This window comes from Pseudorca crassidens, chromosome 2, assembly GCF_039906515.1.
Source record: "Pseudorca crassidens isolate mPseCra1 chromosome 2, mPseCra1.hap1, whole genome shotgun sequence".
Lineage (NCBI taxonomy): Eukaryota > Metazoa > Chordata > Mammalia > Artiodactyla > Delphinidae > Pseudorca > Pseudorca crassidens.
The window spans coordinates 44,372,979-44,399,566 of NC_090297.1; the positions used below are offsets into that span (position 1 = coordinate 44,372,979).

Here is a 26,588-nt window from a genome sequence, read left to right on the forward strand (position 1 = left end):
GGCAAAGAGCCCCGTCTGAGACCATGGGACAGCGCACGAGTCCAGAGAGAGGGTCAGATCAGAATGTGTGCAGAGGGGCAGTCGAGGGCTGAGGGCCAGGAGGGGGCGTGGCAGGGAGGGTTAGTCCAGCAGCGGGACGGAGAGAGGTACTGTACCACACTCTTTCAGAGGCTCATCTGACCAGTCCCGGCAGTCCCTCTGAGCATCACACACTTTCCCGCCGTCCACGCACTCGCCACTCTTACACTGAAATCTGCGGGGACCCTCACATGTTGACTCTGTCGGGCCGGACAAGAGAGTGGACAGCACTGGTGAGACCTTGGGCAGGGAGGGCTGGGGTGGGCTGGGCCCATGGGAGGTGAGAAGAGCTCCAGCCCCAGTCCCTGCTGGTCTCCAGAAAGTGACCCAGGACAGACAGCTGAATACAGGGCCAGAGGGAGCTCTGCTCACAGAAGGACAGGACCCCAGGGGTAATCAGGATACCCAAGCATCATCTAGGAGGGCAGGGCATGGGGCTCTGCGTCTGATCTGTCAGTATTAGGGAACTTGGAGGGAAAAGCAGCAGCTCTACAGAGACCCTGGCGGATGCACTGACCATCTCCTGAGGGGGAGCTATGCTCCAAGTGCCCTAGATAGAGGAGGCCACGTCACTGCCCAATCACTGATCCATTTCTCCAGATTACCACTGGGTCCGGGTCCCTGCTGCTGCTGCAGGGTGATGACCGCAGAGCCATCTGAGAATTAAGTGGTCTCCCTGGGAAGTGGGACTCAGCCTCTGCTCAGTCTGGGAACGAGTGAGGGAGGCTGCTTGGAGGCGTAGATGTGGACCAATGGTGGGGGCTGGACTTCCTGCAGTGCCTTCATGTCCCCTCCCCCTAGGTCTCTTTCAGCTTTTGCAAAGTCCTTAAAAATCCAGGTCTAGTGCCACTAGGGCCGCAGGAAGGGGATCTGGGTGGTTTAGGGGCAAGTAATGCTCTGAGGGAAGATGCATCTTAGGGACCAAGGGGTGATGTCTCCCTCGCTGCTCTCTACGGAGCCAGGGGGAGGAGCTCAGGCATTCGCCTCAGAGGATGCTGCCCCTTTGCTGCTGACCACACGCACCCTGCAGGCAGCCAGCTTCATCACTCCTGTCTGGACAGTCCTGTTCCTGGTTGCAGCGCTTGATGGCAGGGACACAAGTCCCATCCCCACACCGGAACTCGTCTCCACGGCAGGTGCCCAGCGCTGCCAGGAGAGGGGAAGGGGAGAGAGTCAGGGCCATTGTGGTGCTGGGACAGCTCTCTTCCCCCAACCTCCACCCTCACCCCCACTCCACATCCACCCCTGGCAAAACCAGAACCGGTCGCTGAGCTTGGGAGTCTTCAGAGGACACCCGGCCAAGGCACAAAATGGGAAGACTGAAGCTCAGAGAGGGGGAAGGCCTCACCCAGGGTCACACAGCACTCTAGCTGGCAAAGGCAGGACTACAACTCAGGTCTCCTGTTTCCCACTCCACTGTCTCTCCCCAGGGCCACCCCTCCAAACAGACACGTGGTCTTCTTTGGAGTCTCCGTGCTCATTACTTAACGACCTCTTCCCTTCAGCAAAGCCCTCCTGAGCGCCCAATGTGTGTGCGGTGCTGTGCAGGGGTGGGGAACACAGAGATTACTAAGAGACTCCCCATCCTCTAGGAGCTCAAGGGTGCACAGTGGGGCTGAGGGGCGAGCAACGAGGGCATTACAGCGTGGATGTGCTGTAAGAGAGGGTGCCAGGGACCTGCAGCAGCTCAGGGGAGAGACGCAGCTCAGCTGGGTCCATCAGAGGAACCTGGGCAAGGCCTTGAAGGATGAGCAGGCCCAGCAGGTAGGCAGGGTGGGGGGCTTCCTGAGTGTACCAAGGTGTCTGGCATTGGAACCACTGGTGACTGCTTGGGACAGGGAAGGGCAGAGATGGGAGGTATGGGGGTGGGGGGGAGCGTTACTGAAGGTCACAGGTACCTGTGAAGACCCTGAGCTCCGCAGCTTAGCAGCCACGTGGCCTCACACAAGTCACTTCACTTTTCCCAAGTCCTGCTGCCACCGTTAAAACATTACTAGGATCAGAGTAGGGCGAGGAGACGCGGCCCCTCGGCGGACAGTCGCGCACCCGCGGCTCTGGGCGATACGGAGGGGAGGTGGCTTACGGCAGTCGGCCTCGTCCGACTTGTCCTTGCAGTCGCGGTCGCCGTCGCAGCGCCAGCCCAGGTGCACGCACTCGCCGCTGCGGCAGGCGAACTGGGCGGCAGCGGCGCAGGTGGCGGGCGCGGACGTGGCCCTGGGGCCCGCGCGGCCGCAGAGCTCGTCCGCCTCGTCCGAGCGGTCCTCGCAGTCGAACTGGCGGTCACAGACCCAGCGCTCGGGGATGCAGGCGCCGCCGTCGCCGCCGCAGCGGAACTCGCGGGGCCCGCAGGCCGGGTCGGTGCAGCCACGCTCGTCGCTGCCGTCGCCACAGTCGTCGTCGCCGTCGCACACGAACACGGCGGCCAGGCAAGAGCGGTTGCTGCACTGGAACTCGTGCGGGGCGCACACTGCGCGGGACAGAGAGCCGGTCGGCCCGCCGGACCCCATCCCATCCCCGGTGCCCCGGCCCGCTGGTCCCGCTACAGGGGCCCTGACCCTCACCCGCGGGCCAGAATGAGCCCGGCTGGGGCGCCGAACAGGGGACAGCAAAGGGGGCCTCCAATCCGGGTCCTGCCAGGGTCATGCTGGATGACCTGGGGCAGCACACTTGCCACCCTGAACCTCCCCAGCCTCGTTGGGAGTAGGAATTCCTGTGCTGCTCCCAGCAGGATGGTGGGACTAGGAGTCTCTAAAACTGCAGAACACGCCCTGTCTTGAAGGGCTTTGTGATGTCCTCAGGAAATGATATGCAACATGACACTGACCCTCCCAGGGAACAAGGTCTGGACCTGCTTCTTTACAACACAGCTCAGGTCCCTCCCCGTCCCCAGTTTGCCCAGAACTACCCTAAGTCCCTGGGCTTAGCATCCAAGGCCACTGGCACGGAGCTACTGCTCTGCCCCATCACCTCACTCCCGCACATGCTCCGGCTTCACGTCGCACACTGGACCATTTGTACACTTTCCCACCTCCCGGCCTTTGCCCAAGCTGCCCCATCTGCTGGGCGCCCATCTCTTGCCCACCACTGTCTCTGTATATCGCAACGATGAGTTTGCATCCTTCAAGGGCCCAAATTCTACCTCTTTCATAACACATTTCATGCTCCCCTGCTTGGCAAGTTTCCACCCACCTCCACTCTCCTTTCTGGTACCCTTCACAGCCTGCTCAGGTGTCTGGGTCTTGTGTCCTTCTCTGTCTGCCCCGTGACCACAAACTGCATGGGGGTGGGCTCTGAGACTGATCCACTTTTGTTCTGAAGGCCCGGCACAGAGGAGCTCCCTGCAGTGAGTGGGTGTGGTGTGGATGGAGGCTGGAACGGCCCTGGTGTGAGGAGTAATTCAGGGATGTGCAGTAGTTCAGGGCACAGGTCACTGGCCCTGCCTGGGGCCCTGGGCTTCCCCTCTCTGGTGGGCTGCTCTGAGCTCAGAGGCTGGGGGAGCCTTAGTGACCACCAGCCCAACTACCAGTTTACAGATGGGGAAACTGAGGCCCAGAGAGAGAAGCAATTTGCCCAGGGTCACACAGTCAGTCCATGGTGATGAGGGAACCAGAACTCAGGTTTGGGGCTCTTACTTCCTACTCTAACTCATCTCGGTTTTCTGGTTTTCCTCCCATCCTGGAGTGTAGGCTGTTTCTAGAGCAGCGACCTGGCCTCCTTCCCTCCTTCATTCCTTACACAGAGGCCAAGAACAGGCCTGGGGGCCCAGGCAGGGTGTGGATGCGGGAGCTGTGGCCACAGGTAACTCGGTGGTGGCAGCACCAGATATCTCCACGTGGGGGCGCCAAGAGTCTGTGTTTTTATTTTCCGGTGGGAAAAAGTCCTTTCTCATCGTTAGGGAACATAAAAGAGAACGATGTCTTCAGTTTCACCATGTAGGGCAGCTCGTGTCATGTGTTGCTGACAGCGCTACCAAGTTTCTGACAGATGCATTTTTTTTCCCTTTCTGGGCTTTTGGGATGTTGGGGCATTGGTGGGAAAAGCACACCCTACCCTGTGATGTCTGCCCCTCAAGATTAAGCTGATGCCTAGGTTAGCTCCCCTCCTTCCTGTCCAGACAGGGACGGAGGACTCATTACGATCAGAGTTCTGAGAAGACGTGCTGTCTTTATCCTGAGTTCGCTCCAAGGTTTGGAAGCTGACAGCACCTTGAAGATCTACATCCTCAGGCCTGTGCCCAGGGACCCCCCTCGCCCAGCATTCACGAATGGAAGAAGCTCTGAGGGATGAGAGAAGGGAGAATTCTTTTTGTTTCCCCCGGTGGTTGGGAGCTGAAGCAGAGAAGCCCCACAGGCCCTTCGAACACGACTATCTCCTATAATTAACAGGAAACAGTCCTGCCACAACATGCCCTCGTTAGAGCTATTCCTACCCGCTGCGGTAGTGGCTGATGGCCTTGATGACTGAGGAAACATCTGATTTTCAGGGGGTAGGGGAGGGAAGAGGATTCTCACTGGCCAGTGAGGCCCCACAAAATGATCACAGCTGAAGAAATGAGCCAATGCCATCAATGGGGCTTTGAACCTGCTGGCCCCCGCCAGGATCTGCCCCCATAACCAGATGCTTCCGGCTTCAGACATATCCAAACTCCAGACTCAGAATCCTAGAGTGCTGTGACTCAGAAGCCCCCAGAGGAGACGGCGTTCCCCTGGGCCAGGAAGGATGGATAGGATGAAATACAGAAGCTGATGAAGGGAGGGGGTGGGAGACAGTGGTGGGCACGTGCTTGGCAGAAGCCCCCAAGGGATCGCCCAGATCTCAGCCCAGCCTCACAGCCTTGTAACGATAGCCAGTCTGTCTACCCCGTTAATCATGAGCTCCCAGAGGGAGGACTGTGTAGCAGTCACCTTATCGGCCCTTTCGGAGCCTGGCTCCGGGCCTGGCACACAGTAGGCGCCCATCAAATATGAAACATGCACGGTCGGGTTGTGCTCCCCACTGGCCCAGGCCCTGCCGGCCCGCTCCCTGGGAAGGAGATAATCCCTGCGTTTGAAGCTCAGTGATGTGGAACTGCCCCAGTGACCACTTCCATCTGTCCCTGCTGAGGCTGCTGGGAATGTCTCCCTGCCCTATGGCACGGGGGCTCAAATCTGAGATTTTAGCGACAGTCCCCCTCCCTACCCCTGACACTGCCAGTGCCCTGGCCCGGGCCACCACCATCTCTCACTACGGTCCCCACCCTGGTCTCCCTGCCCTTGCTCAGAGATCAGTACAGACGTATGGAATGGATGAGCAGATGTCAGGCAGGCATGGTTTGAGAACGCATGGATTTTGCTGTCCAGACCTGAATTTGAATCTCAGTTCCAGCACTCAGCCGTGGGCACTTTTCCTCGCTTGTCTGAGCCTCAGTTTCCTCACCCACAAATGGGGATGACGATGGCTGTTCGTGACGTGTTTGTGAGGATGAAAAAGAATGTCTCTGCAAAGTGCCCGGCCATTACTAGTGTCCTGACCGTTACCTTTTCCTCTCCACCTGCCAAGCCCCCTGGAGAACCTGGCCCCTCCCCACGAGCGGCCACTGCTCCCCGGGGCTGCCTGACTGTGCTTGGCGAACCCTGGGGACCTGACCCCGGACTCACAGGTGGCACAGCCGGCCTCGTCCACTCCACTCTCGCAGTCCTTCTCTCCATCACAGCGCCACGAAGCAGGCACACACTTGTGGCTGGTGGGTCCACAGCTCAGCTTCTCTGCGGGACACACCTGCTTGGCTGTGGAGACAGACACACGTGCATGGCTTAGCCGCGGGGGACACAGGGCATGGTGCCAACCGGTCCTACTGCCTGGCTCCAGCCACCTGGCCCGAGGCCCTGGGAATCCACCAGGGCCTTCCTGCCCCATGTCTCAGTTTCTTCGTCTGAGAAGAAGCCCCTGTCTTCCCCTAAGACTTCCTGAATCCTATAACTGACCCCACCACTGCCCTGCCTAACACCCTTTCGTGGCCCCCTGGCCCCTGGCCCTCAAGGCCCTCCTTGATCCAGCCAACCCCCGCCTGCCTCACCGGCCCGACCTTCCACCCTTCCAAGCCTTCCCTTTAGGCTCCAGCAATGTGGAGCCGCCTTGCCCTGCATGAGTCTCTGCCATTTCCAGCTGTGTGCCCTTGGGTGAGATATGCCCCATGTGGGCCTCAGTTTGCCTTCCAGATCAGTGAGTCCATGACTGCAGATGTGCAGGGCTCACCAAGGCCCCAGCAGCTCCCTCCAAGCCCCCTCCCCTGGCGATGGTGCTGAGAGCAGCCGCTGAGTGGCAGGGCCCAGCGGGACCACACAGCTATAATTACTGCAGCTGCAATCAGAGGCTGACTCAATCAGGGACTCGAAGCCCCAGGGTTGATTCTCAATTTGGAAGAAAGAATGAGAACCCTGATCAGGCCTGGGGATGGCTCTCATCTTGAGCGTCCCAGAAGGTCCCACGTGACAGACCCAGCTGAGGCAGACGCATCTCAGGCCTCCGCGGCTGGCTCCCTCTGCCTTTCAGGGGGTACACGAGGCCGAACTCAGTGGTCTCCAGGATGTGCCAGGCACAGAGCTAGACGCTTCCATTTAATCTTTACAACAACCCAGCAGGGTGAAGATTAGGTTGGGGCCTCCAGCACGAAGGTCGAGGCCATGGGCTCTGGGGCTTGGCTGCCTGGGTTCAGCTCGGTCACTCACTGGCTATCTACCTTGGCCAGCAATCCTCATCTCTGTGCCCATAAAGTGGGGACAATACTATTCCCTATCCCACAGGATTGTTACGAACACCTACGTTAATGTCTGTAAAGCACTTAGAACGCCCAGCCAGTGCTCACTGATGGTACCTACCATTACTCTCCACGCGTAGAGCTGAGGACTTGTTTGTTCCCTCAGTGAGTAGCTATTGAGCACTGCTGTGTACCAGACACGGCACCCATCACCAGGTACTAGTCACACAGCTGTCAAGAGCCGAGTGAGGATGCAGTCAGCTGTGTCTGATGCCAGAGACGGCACAGTCCACTGCACCCTGCAGGTGGCAGGTTACTGGTGCCTTACCCTCAGTTTTTCTCTCTGATCTCAGACCAGTTTTTCTTCCTCTTACTTGCATAGCTGGGGTGAGAGGCCACAAGAGATGGAGAAAAGGGCACAGACAAGGTGGGGCTGGGAGCAGGTATCTGAGTCAAGGCCCCCAGACACTACTACGCTGTGGGAGAGGAGTACCTCGGACCCCTAACTGTGGATCCCAAAGTTATCCCGAGGAATGCATTTCACAAATGTAAGGCGACCTGTTGGGAATACGGGACTCACAGGATTCATTTTACAGAAATTTCCCTTTACAGATACTGTCGTGTAGAGCCCTGGAAAGCACTGACACTCAAAGACCCTTTACCACGGCCTCCTCGGGGCGAGTGCAGGGTGGTGAGCGGCCTGGGAGTCAGGAGAGGGGCCCAGAGCACCTCCATCACCCACACCCTGCAGGACCCGAGAAAGCACTTCCCACTCTGGGCCCAGCAGAACACGAGGGGGCTGTAGCGACCAGTGTGTCCTGGAGTCCTGACTAAGGGGTGGGTGTGTGAGGGCTGTTGGAAGTGCAGGTTCTTTGGCTCCAGCTCACTCTAGACTGAATCCAAACTTCCGAGGGCAGAGCCCAGGCATTTTAGCCAACTCCCCCCCACTTCACCTCCCCTGGTGATTCTCATGCACCCTATTTGAGAACCCCTGAGTTATCATTCTACAAGTCTAAAAGATATAGGATATTTCATCTCTTAAATTCACTCCCAGAAAAGTGCTAGAGGAGGTTCTGTGTGTTTGCAAGCCCCCGAGGGAACCATGGGATGGAGGGACGCGGCAGCCATATGTCCCTGCGTCAGGCCTTGAAACAGAGGAGCTGGCAGGGAGCCACACTCACTGGGCACCTACAGTGGGCCGGGCTGCTCCATTCTGAGGAGCTGATACTTTCCCATGTCATCCTGACCCTCACCCTGCCAGGTAAGTGGGCCCTGCAGGCTGTGAGTGCAAACTCCAGGGGCACCATTCACAAAGATCATCATGTCAGTGGCACCTCTGGAATGGAGTAGGGCAGTGGTCCTGCAGGTAAGCACTCCATTTTACAGATAAGGAAACTGAGGCTCAGAGAGACCAAGTAACTGGCCCAAAATGCACAGCAGTGAGGGGCAGAGTCCCGGTTCCTTGGACTAAAAACCCTGCCCTTTTCCTTTTCCCCTCCTGCTCCTGCGGGTAGAGAAGTGGCCCAGAACCAGCCCCAAACTCTCTGCCCAAAAGCCCAGGTGACTGAAATGGCCCCTGACCTGTCCACACCATCTCTGGGGGCCTGGTTCTGCATACCCCAGTGCAGCAGGCAGCTGCTTGAACTCTGAATGAATATTTATACAGTTAATTGCATAACCTTTCAGCAAGGACAATGATTAAACAATCCGTCTGCTTCCTTTCTTTATAATTAATAAGACATTTGCTGTGTCCCTAAATAGACAGCTCTAATTACAGGCTCTCGAGGATTCAGCAGTGCCTGACACCAGCCCTCCTACCCTCACAGAGCCAAGGCACCTTCTTGGAACGCCGGGACACAAGAGGCCTTGGAGGGCACACTGAGGAGCAGCCATTGGAGTGACAGGAGGCAGAGGCCCAGCGAGGGGAAGTGACCTGCCCGGCTGCTAGATGCTGGGTGCTCCAACAGCTGTCTCTCCTAGAACCTTGCTGTCTCCGCTGGGGTGCAGCTGTTCCCCAAAGCAGGACACAGACCTTGCCCCGCGGGCTCCTGGGTGAGGCTTCTCACCACTCAGCCCTGGGAAGTGAGTCTGGGGAGTGTTGATGTGCAGTATCTCCTCACGAGGTGGGTGGGGAGAGCAAAGCCCAGAGAGTGAAAGTCGTTTGCTCGAAGTCTTGTGGTGAAGGGCAGAGCTGGGCTTCCTCCCCAGGTCCCTCAACTCCAATTGCACTGCTTAACTTATGGCGTTGGACACTGCACGTGAGAAAAGTAGGCCCCACCGGTCTCCCGGCAACCCTGGGCTGCAGAGGGGTCACTGGAGGGAGGAGGCTCACTGGACCTTTGCTCAGGCAGAGTCCGCGAGATAGCAGATGGCCATCTGACGCCACTTTCAGGATAACTAAAGCTAAAGGCCCCAGGCAGCACGACGCAGGAGACAGAGCATGGGTTTGGAGCCGGACAGGCCTGGGTCCAAATCTCATTTACTAACATGAAGGTCCTTCCACAAGTCACTTAACCTCTCTGCACCCTGGCTCCCCTCACCTGAAAAAGGGGTTACGTAATCTCCCAGAGTTGGTGGGTGGTTTAAATGAGGAAACATGGAAATCCCTTCACTCAGGGCCTGGAGCAAACTTGGAACTCAGCAAACAGTTGCCCTAGTTTTATTTCATGAAGTGCAGATACAAAGGGCTGGGAGGGCCCTGGTCTCACTTCTGGGGATGCACATTACACATTATTAGAGTCCACACGGCCTGCCACGACGCAGCCTCCACCCCTGAACTGAACACCTCTCCCTCTCTCCACCTCTTGTCCTCTCCTGCCCTCTCTCTCTCCCTCCCTCCTTCTCTCTCTCTCTCTCTCTCTCTCTCTCTCTCTCTCTCACACACACACACACACACACACACACACACACACACACACACAAACAGATGCCGCAAGGGATGCCTCTGGCCTGCTGTCCAAGTAACCCCAGGTTCTCCGAGGCAGGAGTGACAAGCCCCACTGTCTCTCAGACATCAGGAATCCTCCAAGTCACCAAGGGCCTGCAACTGCACCCTGGAGTGGCCGGAGGCATTTATAAATTCCCAGAGAAGCCTGCACCAGAAATCCAAATCCAATGGTACTTTCTCTAATTCGTAAGTTCACAAATTAACAAAAAGGGAAATGTCTGTTGAATAAAAGAATGCAAGTGCCTGACAGCTACTTATTGAGCAAGCACATCTGCAGTGTCAGGTCACAAGAGGCACAGGGGCAGACAACCTCCGCACGGGGACTGCCCGCTCCGAGGGGACCAGCGGCTCAGGCAGTGGGAACTACAGGGTCTAGCTGCTGCCCCAGGAGGCACGACATGGGACGTCCCACTGTGCAGAAGGGGGCAGTTACACCAAGCTTCTTCTCACAGGGTCAGCTGGGTTGGCCTCTAACCTTGCTGGGATCTCATAAAATCTCTGGTCTCTGATAGGAAAGTACGCTTGGTTAATCTGTGAGGTCCCCCTTTCAGATGGGAAGGCTCTAAGACGCATGAAAAAAACCTCATTTTCAATAAGCAGCACCCAGAATTGTAACTCCTTCACCTTGAACTAACCTCCCCACCCCCATCCCACGCCCCTCCCAACAGATGCCTGAAGGTGGATCACAAATGGCCCCAGTCAAGTGAGCTATAATTAGAGCTGAAATGCTACTTTCATTAGGCAAATGTCCCCGCTTTCCCACTGTGACTCCTGGCTCAATTTGATAGACACAGAACCCGGAACCAGAAGGAAACAGAGCTGGGAGAAACCCCAGGCAGCGAGGGGCAGATGACATAGTGGGGGAACACAAGAAGGGGGACCTGCTCCCAAATTCCTTTCCCTTCCCTGCAAACCCCGCTCACTTAGACTATTCTAAGGCTTTAAATTGGGGAGAGGGCCTACAGTCAAAACGTAATCATAAAATAACCCTGCCATTTGCTCCCGCACTGACACGTTGTGTGCATTTTTTTTATTTGATCCTCATAACCCCCGTAGGGTAGGCACCATTACCCCATTTTGCAGACAAATGAACTGAGGCTCAGGGAGATTGGACAACTTGCCTGAGGTCTCACAGGTTAAAGGACCTAAACCCAAATATATCAGACATCAAACCCACTACCCTTTACTACTGCCTATAATCTTTCTTTGCAGGTAGGCAGGGGGCTCTATCCTGCAAGCTGGCACAGTCCCCAGGAACCTGGTAGGCTGTGGAGGTTGCTATGACAACGCCAATTAAATGGGCAGTGAATTGGCTGCCGGGTTCTCACTTGGTCAGGAGGCTGTGAGCAAGCCTGTTACCAGGTCCTGAGGCTGTGAGCAAGCCTGTTACCAGGTCCTGCTCCCGCAAATTCTGCCTGACCCTCAAGGACCCACTCTGGCTGCCCTCCCCCAGGCAGCCCTCCCCACCCACAGACCTTGCCCACCTGTGACCAATGTAACTGTGCATGGAAAGTGGGATCCTGGGCCTTGTGCCCCAGCTGGGTACAGGCAAGGGAGAAAGAGGGCCTCAGAATCCTAGGAGTCCAGGAGTCTTAGAATCACAGTCTTTGGAATTCTGGACTGTTAGAAACTAGGGCCCAGAGAGGGGCAGGAAAGTATGCAGGACCTCACAGTGAATCACTGGGAGAGCCCAGAGGAGAGCTGGGCCGCCGACCCCCAGGGTGTGGCCTCGATGGCAGCTCCCACGGAGCCCCCTGTCAAGCCTCAGAGACACTGTGGAGCCTGCCTTTTGTCCTGGAAGGCAGACCAGCCATGAACCACCTGTGTGTCTTGGAAGCAGGGCCCTCAGCTTCCCTAAGCCTCCAGTTACTCAATGGTCAGATAACCGTGCTCTACAGCTGAACACAAAGCAGGCCTGGGAGGCAGGAGGCGTGAGGCCCGAGGGCACCCGCACAGCCCAGAGGATGGGAAGGCAGCAAGTGCTGGGATGGCGAGAGGGAGGAAGACAGAGGGAAACGTGGGCAGGGCAGCAGAGAGAGAGCCGGCAAGAGGGAGAGGGAGGGGGGGCAAGCAGGGAAGGGAGGCAGCCCGGCAGTGCAGGGTTGGGCAGGAGGGAGATGAAAAGGAGCGTCAATGCAAAGAGACAGAGACCTGGGGAGGCGGGGGGGAGCACAGCGCTCAGGCAGCAGGACAGACCCCGGGAATGACCCTGACGATGCTCCCCCTCCCCTCCCACCTCCCGTGTCCAGGGAAACCGCAGGCATGGGGTCTGGATGACCGAGCTGATTGCCATGGTGGCCACAGCCCCCTGCCCAAACACACACTCTGGGCTGCACACAGCTCTGCCCTATATTAGCTGGGCAGCCTTGAGCAAGTGGCTGAACCTGTCCCAGCCTCAGTTTCTTTCTCTCTAAACAGATCCACACCCCCCCCCCCCCCCCCCCCCCCCGCCAAGGTTGCCAGGAGGATGAGTCACCAGTGGGCGTGGCTGGGCTTTGTTCCTCCCAAAGCCAAGCTCAGGACAAAGCACTGGGCTGCCCTTGGGCCCAGACACCTGGGGCTGCACCAGCTTTGGCTACTTGGTGGGGTGAGGGAAGAATAGGGCCTGCAGCAAGTCCGGGGAAGGCAGGGCAGCTGTGCAAGGGAACGAGGGGGTGCCCTGTCTCGGGCGGGGACGGCTCCTGCTCTCCCTTTCTCTCTCCCTTTCTCTTTCTCTCCCACGGAGACTGGTAGCTCTGTTGCTAGGAGACAAGGAAACCCAGTTATCACCAGCCGCAGCCCTAGATGGGACGCTGGCCTCCATTGTCCCCACCTCTGCCTCTGGGGTGACTGTGACCCTTAAGGAAGATCCGGGACTGTGACTCGCAGGTCCCTGCCAGCCCCACCCCCACCCCCAACCAGGTCCCCCCCGCCTCGCCCTCTGTCCTCCACGTGCGGCCCCCACCCTGGCCTTTTGTCTCAGGCTCATTCTGCTGAAGCTCTGCCTCCGGGACCACCGGGTCCTTCCCTGCCCCCGTCTCATCTCCTTTTTAATTTAACAAATGTCATGGAATGACCTGGTGGGTGTAAGTTTGCTTTGAGGATTAGGGCCTGGAAAAGAAATCCCAGAGAGACAAAGCCTGAGTATGGGAGGCGGGGGGCCTGGGGCTCCGCTCTGGCCCTCGCCTCATCCCTGGCTGTCTTCACTGCCATCAGCCCGCCCAGAGCAGAGGACAGAGCTGGGGTCTCAAAATCCCTGCTGAGTGGCCTTGGGCAAGTCACTCAACCTCTCTGAGCCTCAGTGTCTGCCTCTGCAAAAGTTAGAAAGTGACGGTACCTGCCTCGTGAGGCCGCTGTGGGAATTAGACGAATGAAAGCATGCACAGCGCTTAGCACAGTGCCCGCTACACACTGAATGCTCGATATGCACCAGCCGCCATTAGCACTATTAGAATTACGACTAGAGTCCTCAAAAACAAATTAGTGGGGGAGGCTGAGGGGAGGCCTGGAGGATGTGCTCTGGCTACTTCTGGGCAGCAGTGCTCCCAGAACTACAGGAGCAGGGCCCAACCTGCCGGAGGGCTGGGAAGAAAGTCCAGAAACAGGTCACCAGACACCAGCAGCTAGAGGCACCGGACTGTCAGCCCGGAGCTGGCAAGGGCTCAGCACAAAGTGAGTCTGAGGCTGTGCATGACAGATCACCTCACCAGAGCCTCCCAACCTCCCAACCGGTAAGACCTGATGAGGAAACTGAAGCCCAGAGCCAGGTCCCCTCCCCCAGCCTTGGGGCAACACTCACTGCAAGTGGCCTCGGACTCGTCCGAGCCGTCGGGACACTCCTCCTCGCCATCGCACTTCCACCGCTCTCGGATGCAGTGGCCGTCGTCACAGGTGAAGTCGCTGTCCGCACAGGTCTTCTTGGCTGTGGGGCAAGGAGAAGAGTGTGAGGGGCCTGGTGGGCACAGGAGGATTTTCTAGGACATACACTCAGGTGGCTACGGGGTGACCAGACTGTGCTGGTCTGCAAGCTGGACCACGTGACCTCCCATAGCCCCAGGAGGCCACGAGTGCCTCCCTGACCAAGAGGAGTGGACAGGAGAGAAAGGCTTATTCATTCCACACCAGGAGGAGACGGGCAATCCCTGGCCTTGCTCTCCAGGTTCAACAAGGGTGACAGGATTCATCCATCAGGGGAATGCCCATTCCCATCACACTTCTCTCTTCCTCCCAAGTCCAGGTCCACTGTCACAGCCTCCAGGAAGCCTTCCCTGATCACATACGGTAGCTGCCTTAGCCCCTTCAGCCAGTTCTCAGTCCCTTTACCTGCCTTTCCTGCTCCCCACAACCAGACTGAAGTCGAGGCTCCTTCTGCAAGCACCAGGGATCTGGTGATAATAAATTATAAAAGTAAATGATCACCTTGTGGCAAGATTAATGAGGTGTGTTTTGTTCAGAGCGAGGGAAAGAGAATCTGTGGGCAAGACATCCAAATAAGTCCCTGCTCCCAAGGCGCTTATGGCCACACAGGGGGTTGGAATCCCAGCTCTGCCTCTTTCTATCTGTGTGATCTTGGGGATGTTACTTAAGCTCTGAGCCCCTGTTTTCTTATCTATATAATGGGGAGAAAGAAACAAAGGGCTCCAAGGAGAAGTAACAAGAAGTTATAATGTATGAAGATCAGGCAGCAGAGACCCTGGCACACAGCAGATGCTCAGTAAGTAGCAGCTATTGCTGTTTTTATGGTCTGAGCCTTAATTAGAAGCAAAGGAAATGGGGTGTTCTGTGCCCGCATAGGGGAAGCACACAGCAGGTCGGAGCAGCTGGGAGCAGAACTCCCAGCTGGGAGCAGAACTGGGACAAGAACACAGGGACCAACAGGGTTTACTTTTCTCCCTCCCTGTCCCTCCACTGGCCTGACACTACCCCAGCACAGGGATTGCATCAGATTCAGCACAGGACCCAACTCAGGGTAGATTTCAGTGCAGGGCATTGAACCCATCGGAAACGTAGCTGTGCAGCCTCTGCTCCCGCACCTCCAGGGCCAGGCTCTCCCTCTCCCCGGGAAGCTCCTTCCCAGCGACCAGCCTTGGGTTATGTAAATCCTCCCACAGGCCCTCTGGCCCCCTCTGGAGCCACATGACTGCTCCCCCACTGAGCAGCCTAATAGGGATTTGGGGACAGATGCTAGGCCTCCTGAATCCATTCCATTTCTGCCTTTCTTTTCAATGAAATCCTTGCAGTACATCTGCATTCTAAGCTGAGCTTTCTTCACACTTTCCTTAGAAGAACATCTCTGCCTGTGCAGGGCTGGAAGAAACCAGAGGAATCAGAGTCTACCTACAGATGGGGGCCTGAGACCCAGAGGGAGAAAAGGGCTGGCCCAGGGAAACACAGGAAGGCAGCAGTCAGAACGAGCTCACTTGTCTCCCAGTCCAGGACCCCCAAAAAGCCCTCCCTGAGCCCTGCACTGAGGGGTCAACATGGGTGATAAATACGAATGTGGTATTTGGTAGATCACGGCTTATAGTGCATCAGAAAGGAAGTATACTTATGAACCACGGCACCTGGGGCATTTCCTAATATGAGCACCAGGGCGCCCCTTCCACAGGAAGCTCAGCATTCAAAAAAGAAACATATATTCCAGTGCTTTCTTTTTCCGATTCTAACATTCTCCAAGTGCATCCTGTGTGCCAGTCTCTGTGCTAGGCACTTTACCAGGAAACCCCACGACAAAGGGCCTGTTCTGTCCCTACTTGACATGTGGGGAAGTTCAGCTCCAGGGTGTTAAGTTACATGCCCAAGGTCACACCACGGTGGGAGCAGAGCCACAGTTGGACCTCACAGTCAGACGTCCCTCTTCCCCACCATGGCTCTCCAAACAAAATGCCCAGGGGCATCAGATACGGAAGAAAAGCCCAAGAATAGGTGGGAAGTCCATGGAAGCTTCAGCTCAGTGCTCAGTGAGCTTGTGTCTGTGCCCTGAGCACACGGATGAGAAGTCCGCCCAGCCCGTCAGCACGAGTGCATGACCAGCAAACCCCAGGACAGCAAGGCAGGCTTGACGAAGAAGGGGATGGAGGGGCTCCATCGCTGGGCCTCGGCCAGCCAGATGCTCGCCACGGACCCTTTCCTCCCTGGCATCCTGGGAGCCTGGGAGTCAGCTTCGCCTCCCACAGCGTGCCAAGTCCTGACAGGCCAGAGCGGCCACAAGCAACATCACAGTCCTGAAGGGCAGCACTGAGGCCAGGAAATGGCAGGCTCGGGTGCATGTCCCATGGTGGTGTTTTGGGGAACAGACCTGTTTCACTGTCATGACCGGTTTGGACATTTTCCACCCTTGCTCTGCCCTGCCACCTTTCACTCAATATCCCAGTGATTCCTCGTAGCTATTCTGGCAGCTGTTTTTAATCCCATTTTACAGAAGAGGAAATTGAGGCTCAAAGAGGTGAGGGTGGTAGGTGGCAGAAGTGGGATTTCAAGTCCATGTGGCAGCTTCCAAAGCTTGGCCTCTTTATACTAAGTCCCTTAGCCACCTCAGCATTATCGGGCAAAAAATGAGGACCCCAGAGAGGCAAATGCAGTTGGACTAGATCCCAGGGGCTGCAGGACAAGGCAATGTGGCGGATCCACCACAGACCAGAGGCACCTGCATGAAGGGCTCCCCTGGAATGTACCCAGAAATGTGCGGTAAAATAAACCTGGGCCTGTGACAACTTATGCTTTGCTAATGGACCACCCTGGGGAAACTGAGGCAGCATGGTCAGTTTCAGGCTGGGGACTAGACTAAACCACCTTGGCAGACCCTATATGAAGTGTAACCACGTGGAAGGATTTGGAAGCAGAGCTGAGCCTGAACCCTGGCACGGCCACCTCCTCTCTGGGTGACCCTGGGCAAGTTCCTTGTCTCTCTGGGCAAGTGAGGATGGTGGCTTTCCCAGGCAGCACTGCCACACAAGGTCAAAAGGCAAAAAGGGATCTGAGCAAGCATCCCAGTGTCAGGTTGTGCAGTGTAAAGAGCCCAACAGCCCCTTGTCAAGAGGCTACATCAGCCCCACCAAGGGATGAGGGCAGGGCAGTCTTTTGAAGCTGTCAGAGCAAACCATGCCAGACCCCACTCTCCTGGCCTTGGCAGCCTTGGCTCCAGCTTCCAGGGTGATTCCCAAGCTGGGCTCGAGGCCGTGGCTCTCTATTTCCAGGGATTTATGTCCCTCCATGCCAGTCACCCCTTGGACAATTCCACCTCTGTGAATCCCTGTACTCCACAGCCCAGGAGCAGTACACAGTCATCCAGGATCTGCGACATCATAATCTGGTGCCATGGCAACAGATGGGCTGCCACAAAGGACTTGGGATTCCTAAGGGCAGTGGGGAGGGGCCAACCCCAGGGCAGAGGGGGAGAGAATGGGAAATCCAGGACAAAAGAAGGGGGAGCTGCTAATTATAACAAGAACGCAGGCCAAGGAAAGCGTCAGACTGCTCACGGTTGATGGAACTCTGTTCTGCCACTTGTGGGCTGTGTGACCTTTTGCAAGTTACACAACTTCTCTGAGCCTCACTTTCTTCACCTACATTCAGGGATAAAATCTCTGCTTCACTACAGAGGGTTGTTGTGAGAAGCAAACAGGCTAAGGATGGTGCAAGGACCTTATGAACTGAAAAGCAGAAAGGTGCAAGTTTGCGGCGTGTGAAGTCAGCAGCTCCAGCCGCTATGTGTGTGACACTGGGCTCATCAGCCACATGGGCCTGCCTCCTCATCTGGATATGCAAGTGCGGAGCTGACTGAATCTTCAGCCCTCTGTGCCCAGAGTCTATGATCTTGCGAAATTGTTATGATCACTCATCACCTCCCAGCTTCCCCGCCCCCGGAGGCGTCCTGCCCCGAGACAATGTGCGTCCTTCATGCTGTTATTCCCCACCCATGCTCATCCTGCAGCCCCAGTGCAGACAGGAGGCTTCAAAACAAAGATTAGCCAGGACTGCCAGGTGGAGCTGTTCGGTGTGGCTTCGTCTTGGCAATCACAATGCCCTGTCCTGTCAGAGCCCAGGGCTTTGAAGTCCCCTCTGCGGCTCTCCTGTTCTAGAAGCTGAAGTCAGGCCCGGGGAGAAGGGGCTGCTCCAAGGCACAGCACGTGTCTCTGGGAGGGGCTGTGCCTGAGCCCAGGCATTCTGACCCCCAGTCCCACTGTGTGGCCAGGAAGCCAGGCGAGGGCCACCCAACCATCCCAGGGGGCAGGGAAGGCTTCCTGGAAGAGGGGACTGTGTTCAAGGAAGAGAGGTCATCCAAGCCGTGGGAGTGAGGAGAGCAGAGAAGGGTGTTCCAGGGAGAGGGATAACAGGCCATGGGGTGTGGAGGAGCCAGCGGAATGGCCGTTTGGGGCTGGGGAGGAGGTAAGTGGCAAGGGACCTGGGAGCTCCACTAGGCCAGGGGCCAACTCGCCCCACCTGGCACCAGGCTGCCCCTCAGAGGCCCAGTGCAGGGACCTGGCTTTCCCTGAGCTCACCTAGGGACTCACCCCGCCCCTGCTAAGCACAGGGCAGCCAACAAAACCCATGGCTCCAAGCTGCCTGGGCCTCCTTCAGGATTGGGCATGTCCGTGCACACGGACCATCAGGCCCTGGCAGAGGAAGAGAGAGGCAGAGGGCAGGACAGAGAGCTGCAGGACCGTCCACCCAGAGGTTTGGGTTAAGATTTATTACCTTCCCCTTGAAGATTCATGATGCCCACTGGCTTACTAAGGGCCCTGAGAGGCCTACAGTAAAGACAGCAGATTGATTTTGTTTCCTCCAGCACTTCCCAAACTTGTTTAGCCAAGGAATGTCTTTGTTGGATGCCACGTCTATTAATTTCCCAAGAAACAAGTGTCCAATGAACCACACTTCACGAAACACTGCTATAGTGCCAGCCCCTCAGATCAGAAGATGAGGCCCAGAGAAGGGAAGGACTGGCCTATGGTCACACAGCAGAGGCTGGGACCCAATCTTCTGTCTCTGGGCCAGCTCCACCAAGCCATGAAAAACAGGAGAAGGCATTCCCGGAGTACTTGGGGCAAAGGGAAGCTGAGGGGACTCCACTGGGGAGACCCCAGTCCTAAGAGCAGGGACATGTCTAGAGGCAAGCCCAGGATGGGGTCGGGGGGAACTAATACCAGGCCACATGGGACAGGGAGATGCGAGAGATGCAGGCTCTGCCTGCCCTCAGGTTTCTGCAGACAGGTCGTGGGCCCCAGGGAACATTCTTTGAGGGCAGAGCAGAGACCCACAGACAGGTGATTCCAGCTCAACATTGTTTCGGAGCCACCTGGGGCAGGTCCCTTCCCTCCCAGGGCAGTTGAGAGTCTGGCAGAGCAGAGATGTAAACCCTCACCTTGGAGCCCTGTGCGCAGAAGGGACTCGTCTGTTCCCACTTCCTCTCTCAGGCTCGGACCAGCACCGAGCGGCCTGGCTCTGGCCCTGCCGCCCAGCCCTAAGGCAGCTGGGCCACTTGTACCCGGGTCGGGGAGATGAAAGAGCTGCTCCCCCCGACAGTTACCCTTCTGCAGAGCTCGCCAGGCCCTGGCGTTGCCAAGACGACCACTGCCAGCAGAACGAAGATCCGGGGTGGGGGCAGGGGCGTGCCAGCCGGCCCCGGCCTACTAACCTGGCAGGCAGATTTAAATGACAGCCCAGGAAGCTACTATTAAACTGTCACCCCAGTCAACGGCAGGACAGACCCGGAGTGTTCTCTGGCTGCAGCAACAACACAGCAGGAGTGAGAGGGGGAGGAGCCAGTGGCCCAGAGCAACCTGCATCCCCTCCCGGGAAGCCCCGTCTGCCTGCCTGTTCACCCGCCGCCGGCCAGAGCCACTGTCTCAGGCTGAGGCGGGTCCCGGCCCAGAGCTGCAGCATAGCACCGGGCCTGGGAAACTTTATTTTTAAGCAGAGGGATGCTTTTCCTAAGTGAAACCCCAGCATATAAAATAGAGTAAAATGGAGCTGCACGACTGGAAGCAGGGCGAGAGAGGGGACCCCATCACTCCCTTAGCAGCCCTGGTGGGGCCGTGAAACCCTGGGCTCACAGCCCAGCGGCAGCAGCTCTGGGGTCCAGCAGCACTGGGTTCAAACCCGCCCCCGATCCCGCCCCCGACACATGATGTTCCTAAAAACCCTCAGTTTAAAGATCCCGTGAGTCTAATACAACATTTAGAATAGCTTTTGTGGGTTTAAGGTGCTCACTCTCTAAGGACCCAAGTTTTTAAGACTGCACCACCCTGATCCACACACCCTCAGCCTCATGACGGGACTCCAGGACAGTTACTGCGTGACGCACACGTGTCGACAAGCTGTGGACACCCCCCGACCCCATCCTGCAAGGGACTGTGTCCCCGAGTCCACGCTGACAGTCAGACTCGAGGCTCTGGGTGGTGCCAGAAAGGCAACCCGTTCCCACAGTGTCCCGACACCCACGGAGCGCAGTGGGAGGGGCTCAGCTTGCGGCTTTGTGCTGCCCAGCGGGCTCCGGGGCTCAGGCCACCACCATCCATCAGCAGGTGACATCTGAGTCCGCTTTCTCCTCCACCCTCGCATCCCACCTGGGGAGTAAGAGGAAACGAAGCAGCAGATGCTGGCGGGGAGGGGTGGGCATGTGAAGGGCTTCAGGCAGAAGATAAAAGAATGAAGCGGGGGTGGGAGGGTCACTCTTTGGGGAGGGCGCCTTTGCTTTTAAATTGGACACAGTGTCCTCAGCCGGGTGTCCACCTGACTCCACACACCAGTGCCTGCCAACGTTTCCTTCATCTCAGCGTCCCCCTCACACAGAGTCTGATGCCAAGGTGCTCAAAGAATACCTATGGTCCCACACCTCTGACAGACCGTGTGACTTCCCCCCCTTGGCCTCAGTTTCCTCAGGTGAACATATCTTTAAGGACCCCCTCCAGCTGACATTCTGGGTCTGTGACTCTGTGACACAGGTGGGTTGTGCTTCACGGTGCTGCTCCAGGGGACCACCTGGGGCTTCCCACAGCCAAGTCCCTCTTCCAGGCCCTGGCACATCCCAGCTGCTCTCGTACGTTGCCCGACCCCGGCCCCGCTGTCTGTCACCAAGGGAGGTCCAAGCCATCACTGGGATATGTGGGTCTCCCTGTCGCCACAGGGAAGATGCGCGTCTCCGAGGGACAGACGACAAAGGGGTCTTCCTGTCGCAGTGATTTGTGGACAAAGGGGTATTAAGCCAGTGACAGCTGTGAGGGGGTCGGGGGGGAACGGGTGTGGGGGAGAGGTGGATGGGATCAGCAGGGGTTCCCGGCGGGTGCCTGCACAAGGACGAAGCACCATGCAAGGGGTGCTGCTCAGAGAAGCAGGCGGCAATGGAGAGGACGGCCACTCCCTGACCAACTTCCAGGCTCAGGACTGCCCACTCCGGATATGGGACACCCACTTGGCGCTGGGATTTGAGGTTGCAAGGAAACAGCTAGAGGGAAACTCACAGTATCCTCAGGGTAGGAGCCTCCAGAAAGCAGAAGGTGTGGCTAGGAAACCCTCCACGACCTCCAGCCAGAGCCCTGCCTGGTTCCCAGCCACACACTGTCCCTCCACTCAGGTGAGAGCACTTGGCTGGCCCCAGTGGGGACTCAGTCTCCTCTGAACTTGGGGACCTTCCAGTCTAACCCCAGTCAGTCACAGCTCCGCCTCCCACGAGCAGACCTCAGAGCCTGCCAAGGACTCCACCTTCCAGGCCTCGTTCTCCCATCACCAGCCCCAGCGGGAAGAGGGACAGCTCTTCTGCAGCTGAGGGAAAGGCTCCAGGTCTCATTCCAGCCGGGCTCTGCCACCAACAAGCTGGGTAACACCGCCAGGCCTCTCTGGGCTCTGTTGCTTCCACCCCGCTGACTTCGAGTGGGAAACCCAGGGCTCCCTGGACAAAACTCTGCAGCGGTGGGCGAGGAGGTCAGGCCAGAGGGGCCTGAGAAGCTGCCTGTCAGTAGCCTGCGTCGGGTTCGCTAAGGGAGTAAAAGCCGGGTGGCCAGTCGTTCCTACCCAAGCAGCCGGGTGGCACGAAGCAGTGAATGACGGAGTGATGACCCCCACCTGTCAGGGGGAGGGGCAGTCCCTCCCCACTACCCCCCATAGGCAGTAATGGATGCCGCACCCTCTGACCACAAGGCAGCAGCTGGGAAGCAGCCCCACCTGAGTGGAAAATGCAAACGCTTTCACCAATTAGGCTGGTAGGAGAAGCGTTTTGAGAGGAGCCCCACTGGGCTATCCTGGTGATAAATGGGCAGTGACACCCTGTTATTGGGAAATCCATCCCCTGGGGCTGGCTGGGCTGCAGCCTCTCTGGGGCACCCTCTCTGGGGCACCCCCTCTGTGCTGGCCCCGGGCTTCTTGCCCAGGAGGCTGGTATGGGCTCTCTGCCACCCTCAGCCCCTTGCCGGCCATCCAAGGGTCCTTGGCCCACTGGGTGCCCAACAGGAGGCCCGAGGGTTAGGGCACTGCTCTGCAAAGTAGTTGAGGCCTGTGTCTGGGAGGCTGCCAGCTTTTATTTGGAAAGAGGTTAAGACCATTTCACTGCAAACAGGGTTGGCACTGGGCTCTCTCCCACCACTGGCCTGGGGACCTGGTTCTACTGTGTGACCTCGTATAAGTCCTCTGCCTTCCCTGTGCCTGGCTCTCTTCCTCCACGACAGGACTGGATTGGACGAGATGACCTCTAAGTTACTTTTCTTTTTAGTTATGGTGCTAAAAAGAGGTCCAGAGTGAGGCTGGCAAAGGAGGGGATCTGTGGCTCAGTCCCCAGGCCCTCCCAATCCACCGCTGTGACTCCAGGTAGGGGGCTGGAAATCCACACTGGAAATCCTCCACTGTCCCGCTGGAGGCCTCTCCATCATCAGAAAGCCGCCTTTCCTGGTCCTGCTGGGTTCCCATCTCCCCTAGAATCTGACCAAGTGTCTTAGCAGGGCGCTCAGGAACACTTCAGGCTGCCCTGCTAACTGCTCTCGCCCACCCCTAGCTACCAACGCCTCCACATCCACCCAACGGACATGGACAAACCATGGGCTTGCCTACCTGGTGTCCCACTCGTGCAGCTCCACCTGCAGGAGGTGCTTCTTCATCATCTCTACCTGGCAAAACTCTCCCCACTCCTCAAGGCCAGTTCAAGCACCAGCTGTTGATGGCGTCTGACAACGCCCTCTACCTCCGACAAGGCCCAAAGGAGTGGAGTTCCTGCCTGGGGCCTGCCAGAGCCCAGACACTAGCAAGCTCGAGTCACCACAGGGTACTTATTTTGCTGCCATATTTTTGGCAGGTCAGACCTACCTGGACAGCGCCCGCAGCAAGCCTTCCAGGCTGTGCCCACCCTGGCCGTCAGCGCCGAGGCGAAGCTCTGCAGCTTGGCTGGACATCACTCATCTCCCTGTTGGCAGCCTGGGAGGCCCCGGGAGGCTCCACCAGACCAGAGTGGGCTCAGTGAGTCATGCCAAGGTTCCCTGTGGAGCTGGCCTCAGGGAGATGCAAACCTTCCCCTCCCACTGTAGCTGGGCCCTTGGCTATGGGAAAGCCCTTCACAGGGCTATTCCGGGGGCATTCTGCAAACCCAGGCCTGGGTTGTGGCGGGGGAGGTGCCACTGAGTGGCCTGGGCCTCAGAGCCCTGGGCACTACTCCAGGTTGCCCCTGACCGCTGGGGTGACCTTGGACAAGTCCCTTGCCCTCCCCGTGCTTTGGTCTCCTCATCTAGACATCGGAGGAGAAAGGAGTCAGGTTTTCCATGTGCACCATTCACAGGCCTGCCTTGGTACCCCTCCAGGTGGAGAGTGGAAGGGACAGACAGAGGGCACTCCCGGCGTGCGGGCAGGGCTACATGCCCCGAGCCGGCGCAGTCAGCACCCGCGTCTAGAAGGGGAGGCAGGTGTTCAGCTGGGTGGTGAGGACAGCAGAGCACGTGCATGGCTCAGGGTGGGTGCTCCATGGAGAGGGGGCAAGGGCCCTACAGCAGGGGCCACAAAGCAGCAGCAGCTCAGACGTGGGGAACCGCGGGGCTGTTCTGGGGACAAGGAGAGTCTCTGGCTGGAAACTCAGCGAAGGCCAAAGGAAATCTGGCAGAACTGGGATCCTGAATGAATGCGGTGCTGAGCGGGCAGATTCACGACCTCAGCCCCCCACCCCTCAGTCTGGCTCCTTACAGCAACTCTGTGAGGCAGGGGGCATCACCCCCTTTGAGAGATGAGGAAGCAAAAGCCCTTGAAAGGCAACGGACTGTCCCAAGGTCACAGAGCTCAAGGCAGGACCAGAACCCAGGGCATCTTATCCCTAATGCTTGACAAGGAAAGCAAAGGATGAGAGGTGGACCTTCCCTCACAGATATTACAGCAAGCTGAGGAGAAAAGAACTCAGATATAACGGCCGGCCGCAACCCAGAACAAGGTAGGATAGTCCTGATCAGAATCGAGGGTGGCGAGGCTGCTGTGTGGCCTCAGACAGTCATGTCCCTCTCTGGGCCTCAGTGCCCCAGCTGAAAACAATGCTGAACTCAGCCCTGGGGAGCTCTCACCAGTGCCGCTCGTCTCTGGGGGTGAGGGGTGCTTGGGGGACAGGGGCGGTGAGCTAGGAGCCTTTTGAGTTGGACCTCAAAGAAGGGGTGATTTTGCACCAATGGGGAAGCAGTGGGGGCTGAGGAAGCCCGCCCTGAGAAATGCCGTTTGATCCAGAAGGAAAAGGTAGATTCTAAAAGCAGATGAAGAAGGCAGTTTCTTGTCTGGCTTCTTGGTGCTTTGGGAAGGAAACAAGGTCCATTCTCTGAAGCCCTTGAACATCCCAGGGGTGGTTCCAGGGGAGAAGCATGAGTGTGTGGGTGGCAACCCCACCCTGCAGCAGATTCTGGGGAGAGATGCCCCCCGGCTCCCTCATCACACTGACCACCTCGGGCTGCTCACGCCTCGTTCAATCCAGCCTGCATGTGGCCGGCAGCTGAGCAAGCAGCAAGCGACACAGGGTCCTGGAACTCACCAGTACAGGTGAGTTAACCTCTCAGAGCCTCAGTTTCCCCACCTCTAAAATGGGGCTAACAATCAGTAACTACACCCCTTGGGAGGCAAGACTTAAAGGAGATTGTAGATGTTGAAATTGTAGACTGAATTGTTCAGCTCACAAAGGCAAGGGAGCTCTTGTCAATGATCCGGTTTATTTCTTCTTATCACCCCCACCGGCTTTCCTGCTGGGACTTTGGAGGAGAGCTGGGTCGCCTTCCTGCTGGAATGCGAGAGGGCTGGGGGCAAGTGGGCAAGGGGAGTGGCTCAGATGGGAAAAGCTTCTGGGTTCCCAGAGGTGCCGTGGGGTGGCCAGCGCTGACGGGGCACTGTGTGGACGAAGCTCGGAAGGAGCTAAAGGAGCTGCAGGCAGAACACACCTGTGAGGCAGGACCTGGAGGGCCCTCTGGTCCAACCCTCGAATTTCATAAACGGGGCAACTGAGGCCAGAGAAGGCCTGGGCTTTTCACACTCCCAAAGCAGCCTCGGCAAAGCAATGACACTCCCTCCTGAGACCCAGTCATGGAGCAGAACTGCAGCTTAAGAGGCTCATGGAATCATAAAATAGCCTAGAATCACAGAACAGAATCTCCAATTCCATGAGAGTATCTTAGAATCTTAAAGCGCACGATTTAAAAGTACTTAGACCCAAATGGCTCAATGGTAGGATCATGGATTCACAGCTTCTTTTCAACTTGGAAATCACAGAGAAAATTTTAAACTTACAAACAACAGAATCCTAGAAGCTTCAAATCGCAGAATCTAATCCAAGCGCCAGGAGTGGCAAAGGCCTGTCCCTTCCCCCCAGCAGTGCAGGAATCCTCTGTTCCCACCGCTGACATATGGCCATCCCGCCCTCTTGAATGCTCTCAGCGACAGGGGACTCAGTCAGCTGTGCCGGCTGGAGGCTGGACACGTTCCTTCCTCTTGAACAGGGAGGGAAATAAGTTCTCAACAGGAGATCCCCACTTCGTACAAATGGATTTTTCACCCCTCCTTGTTCTTTGGCTCTGGTCAGAAAGATTCCCAGGGAAGTGGAAAGGAGCCAAGAGCTGCCACAAGATGACTTTAACCAGCAGACAGACTGGTAATGTGTTTCGGTGGGAAAAAGGAAGGAGAGCGGCGATTAATTCCAACTTGCTATGTGATAAAGGAAATTAAGGCATAATACAGAGGAGACAGCAGTTCTATTAACCTGTGTGGAATACCAATTACTCAGGCTTCTCAAAATTGCTGGAAATAGAGAGAAAACCCCTAAAGAGACTGTGATTGTGGCCTAGCGCTCATCTGGATTAGGCTGTTTGTTTGCCCTGGCACCCTCATAAAGGGAATGAGGGAAAATTCCACGTTTCCTGGGAGATGGCTCTGCCGGAGTGGGGGAGAAGAGGCAGGCCCACGTGTTGCCACTGGACCGCTTGGCGAGAGCTCATGGTGGGGGGGGGTGGGGTCCCGGCCCACTTAAGGAAGAGTTTGGTACAGTCGGGGTCCAGCACACACCCTTAGTCCTGTACTCTGGGAGGGACCCTGGGAGGGCCAAGCTTCTGATGACCCCTGTTCCCACTGAAAAGTCTCAAGTCTCTGCTTCTGGAAGCTGAAAGAATCAAGTACTTGCTGTGTGCCAAGTACCCTGCTAGGTGCTGGTAAGCCCTGCCATTAGGCAAGATCTTCAGAGGTGGCCGTGTCTCAGGTGCTGGTCCTGCTGGGCCGGCGCCCAGGGCTCTGGCCTGCACCGCCCACCTCTCTGCAGCCAGCTAAGGGACAGGCAGCACGGGCAGAGTTAATGGCCAAGGGCCGCGGCTCGGTGCCTACGGCCAGGGCCCCAGCAGGACTTCTGTGAGGGCTCCCGGC

The 26,588-nt window shown here is 57.3% G+C and overlaps 1 protein-coding gene across 19 annotated transcripts in view; it reads right to left on the reverse strand.

Moving 5' to 3' along the window:
• The window catches only part of LRP8 (LDL receptor related protein 8), a 77,694-nt gene that overhangs the window by 27,296 nt on the left and 23,810 nt on the right, over nt 1-26,588 (reverse strand). For 6 of the 19 annotated variants that reach the window (XM_067726192.1, XM_067726187.1, XM_067726189.1 and 3 more), the window contains exons 3-7: nt 13,540-13,662; nt 5,715-5,843; nt 2,162-2,545; nt 1,102-1,224; nt 156-278 (exon numbers count right to left, since the gene is read on the reverse strand). In XM_067726192.1, the coding sequence (XP_067582293.1) occupies nt 156-278; nt 1,102-1,224; nt 2,162-2,545; nt 5,715-5,843; nt 13,540-13,662 (882 nt within the window). The remainder of the gene's footprint in view (nt 1-155; nt 279-1,101; nt 1,225-2,161; nt 2,546-5,714; nt 5,844-13,539; nt 13,663-26,588) is intronic. The other 13 variants (XM_067726195.1, XM_067726196.1, XM_067726193.1 and 10 more) reach the window with 4 other exon arrangements.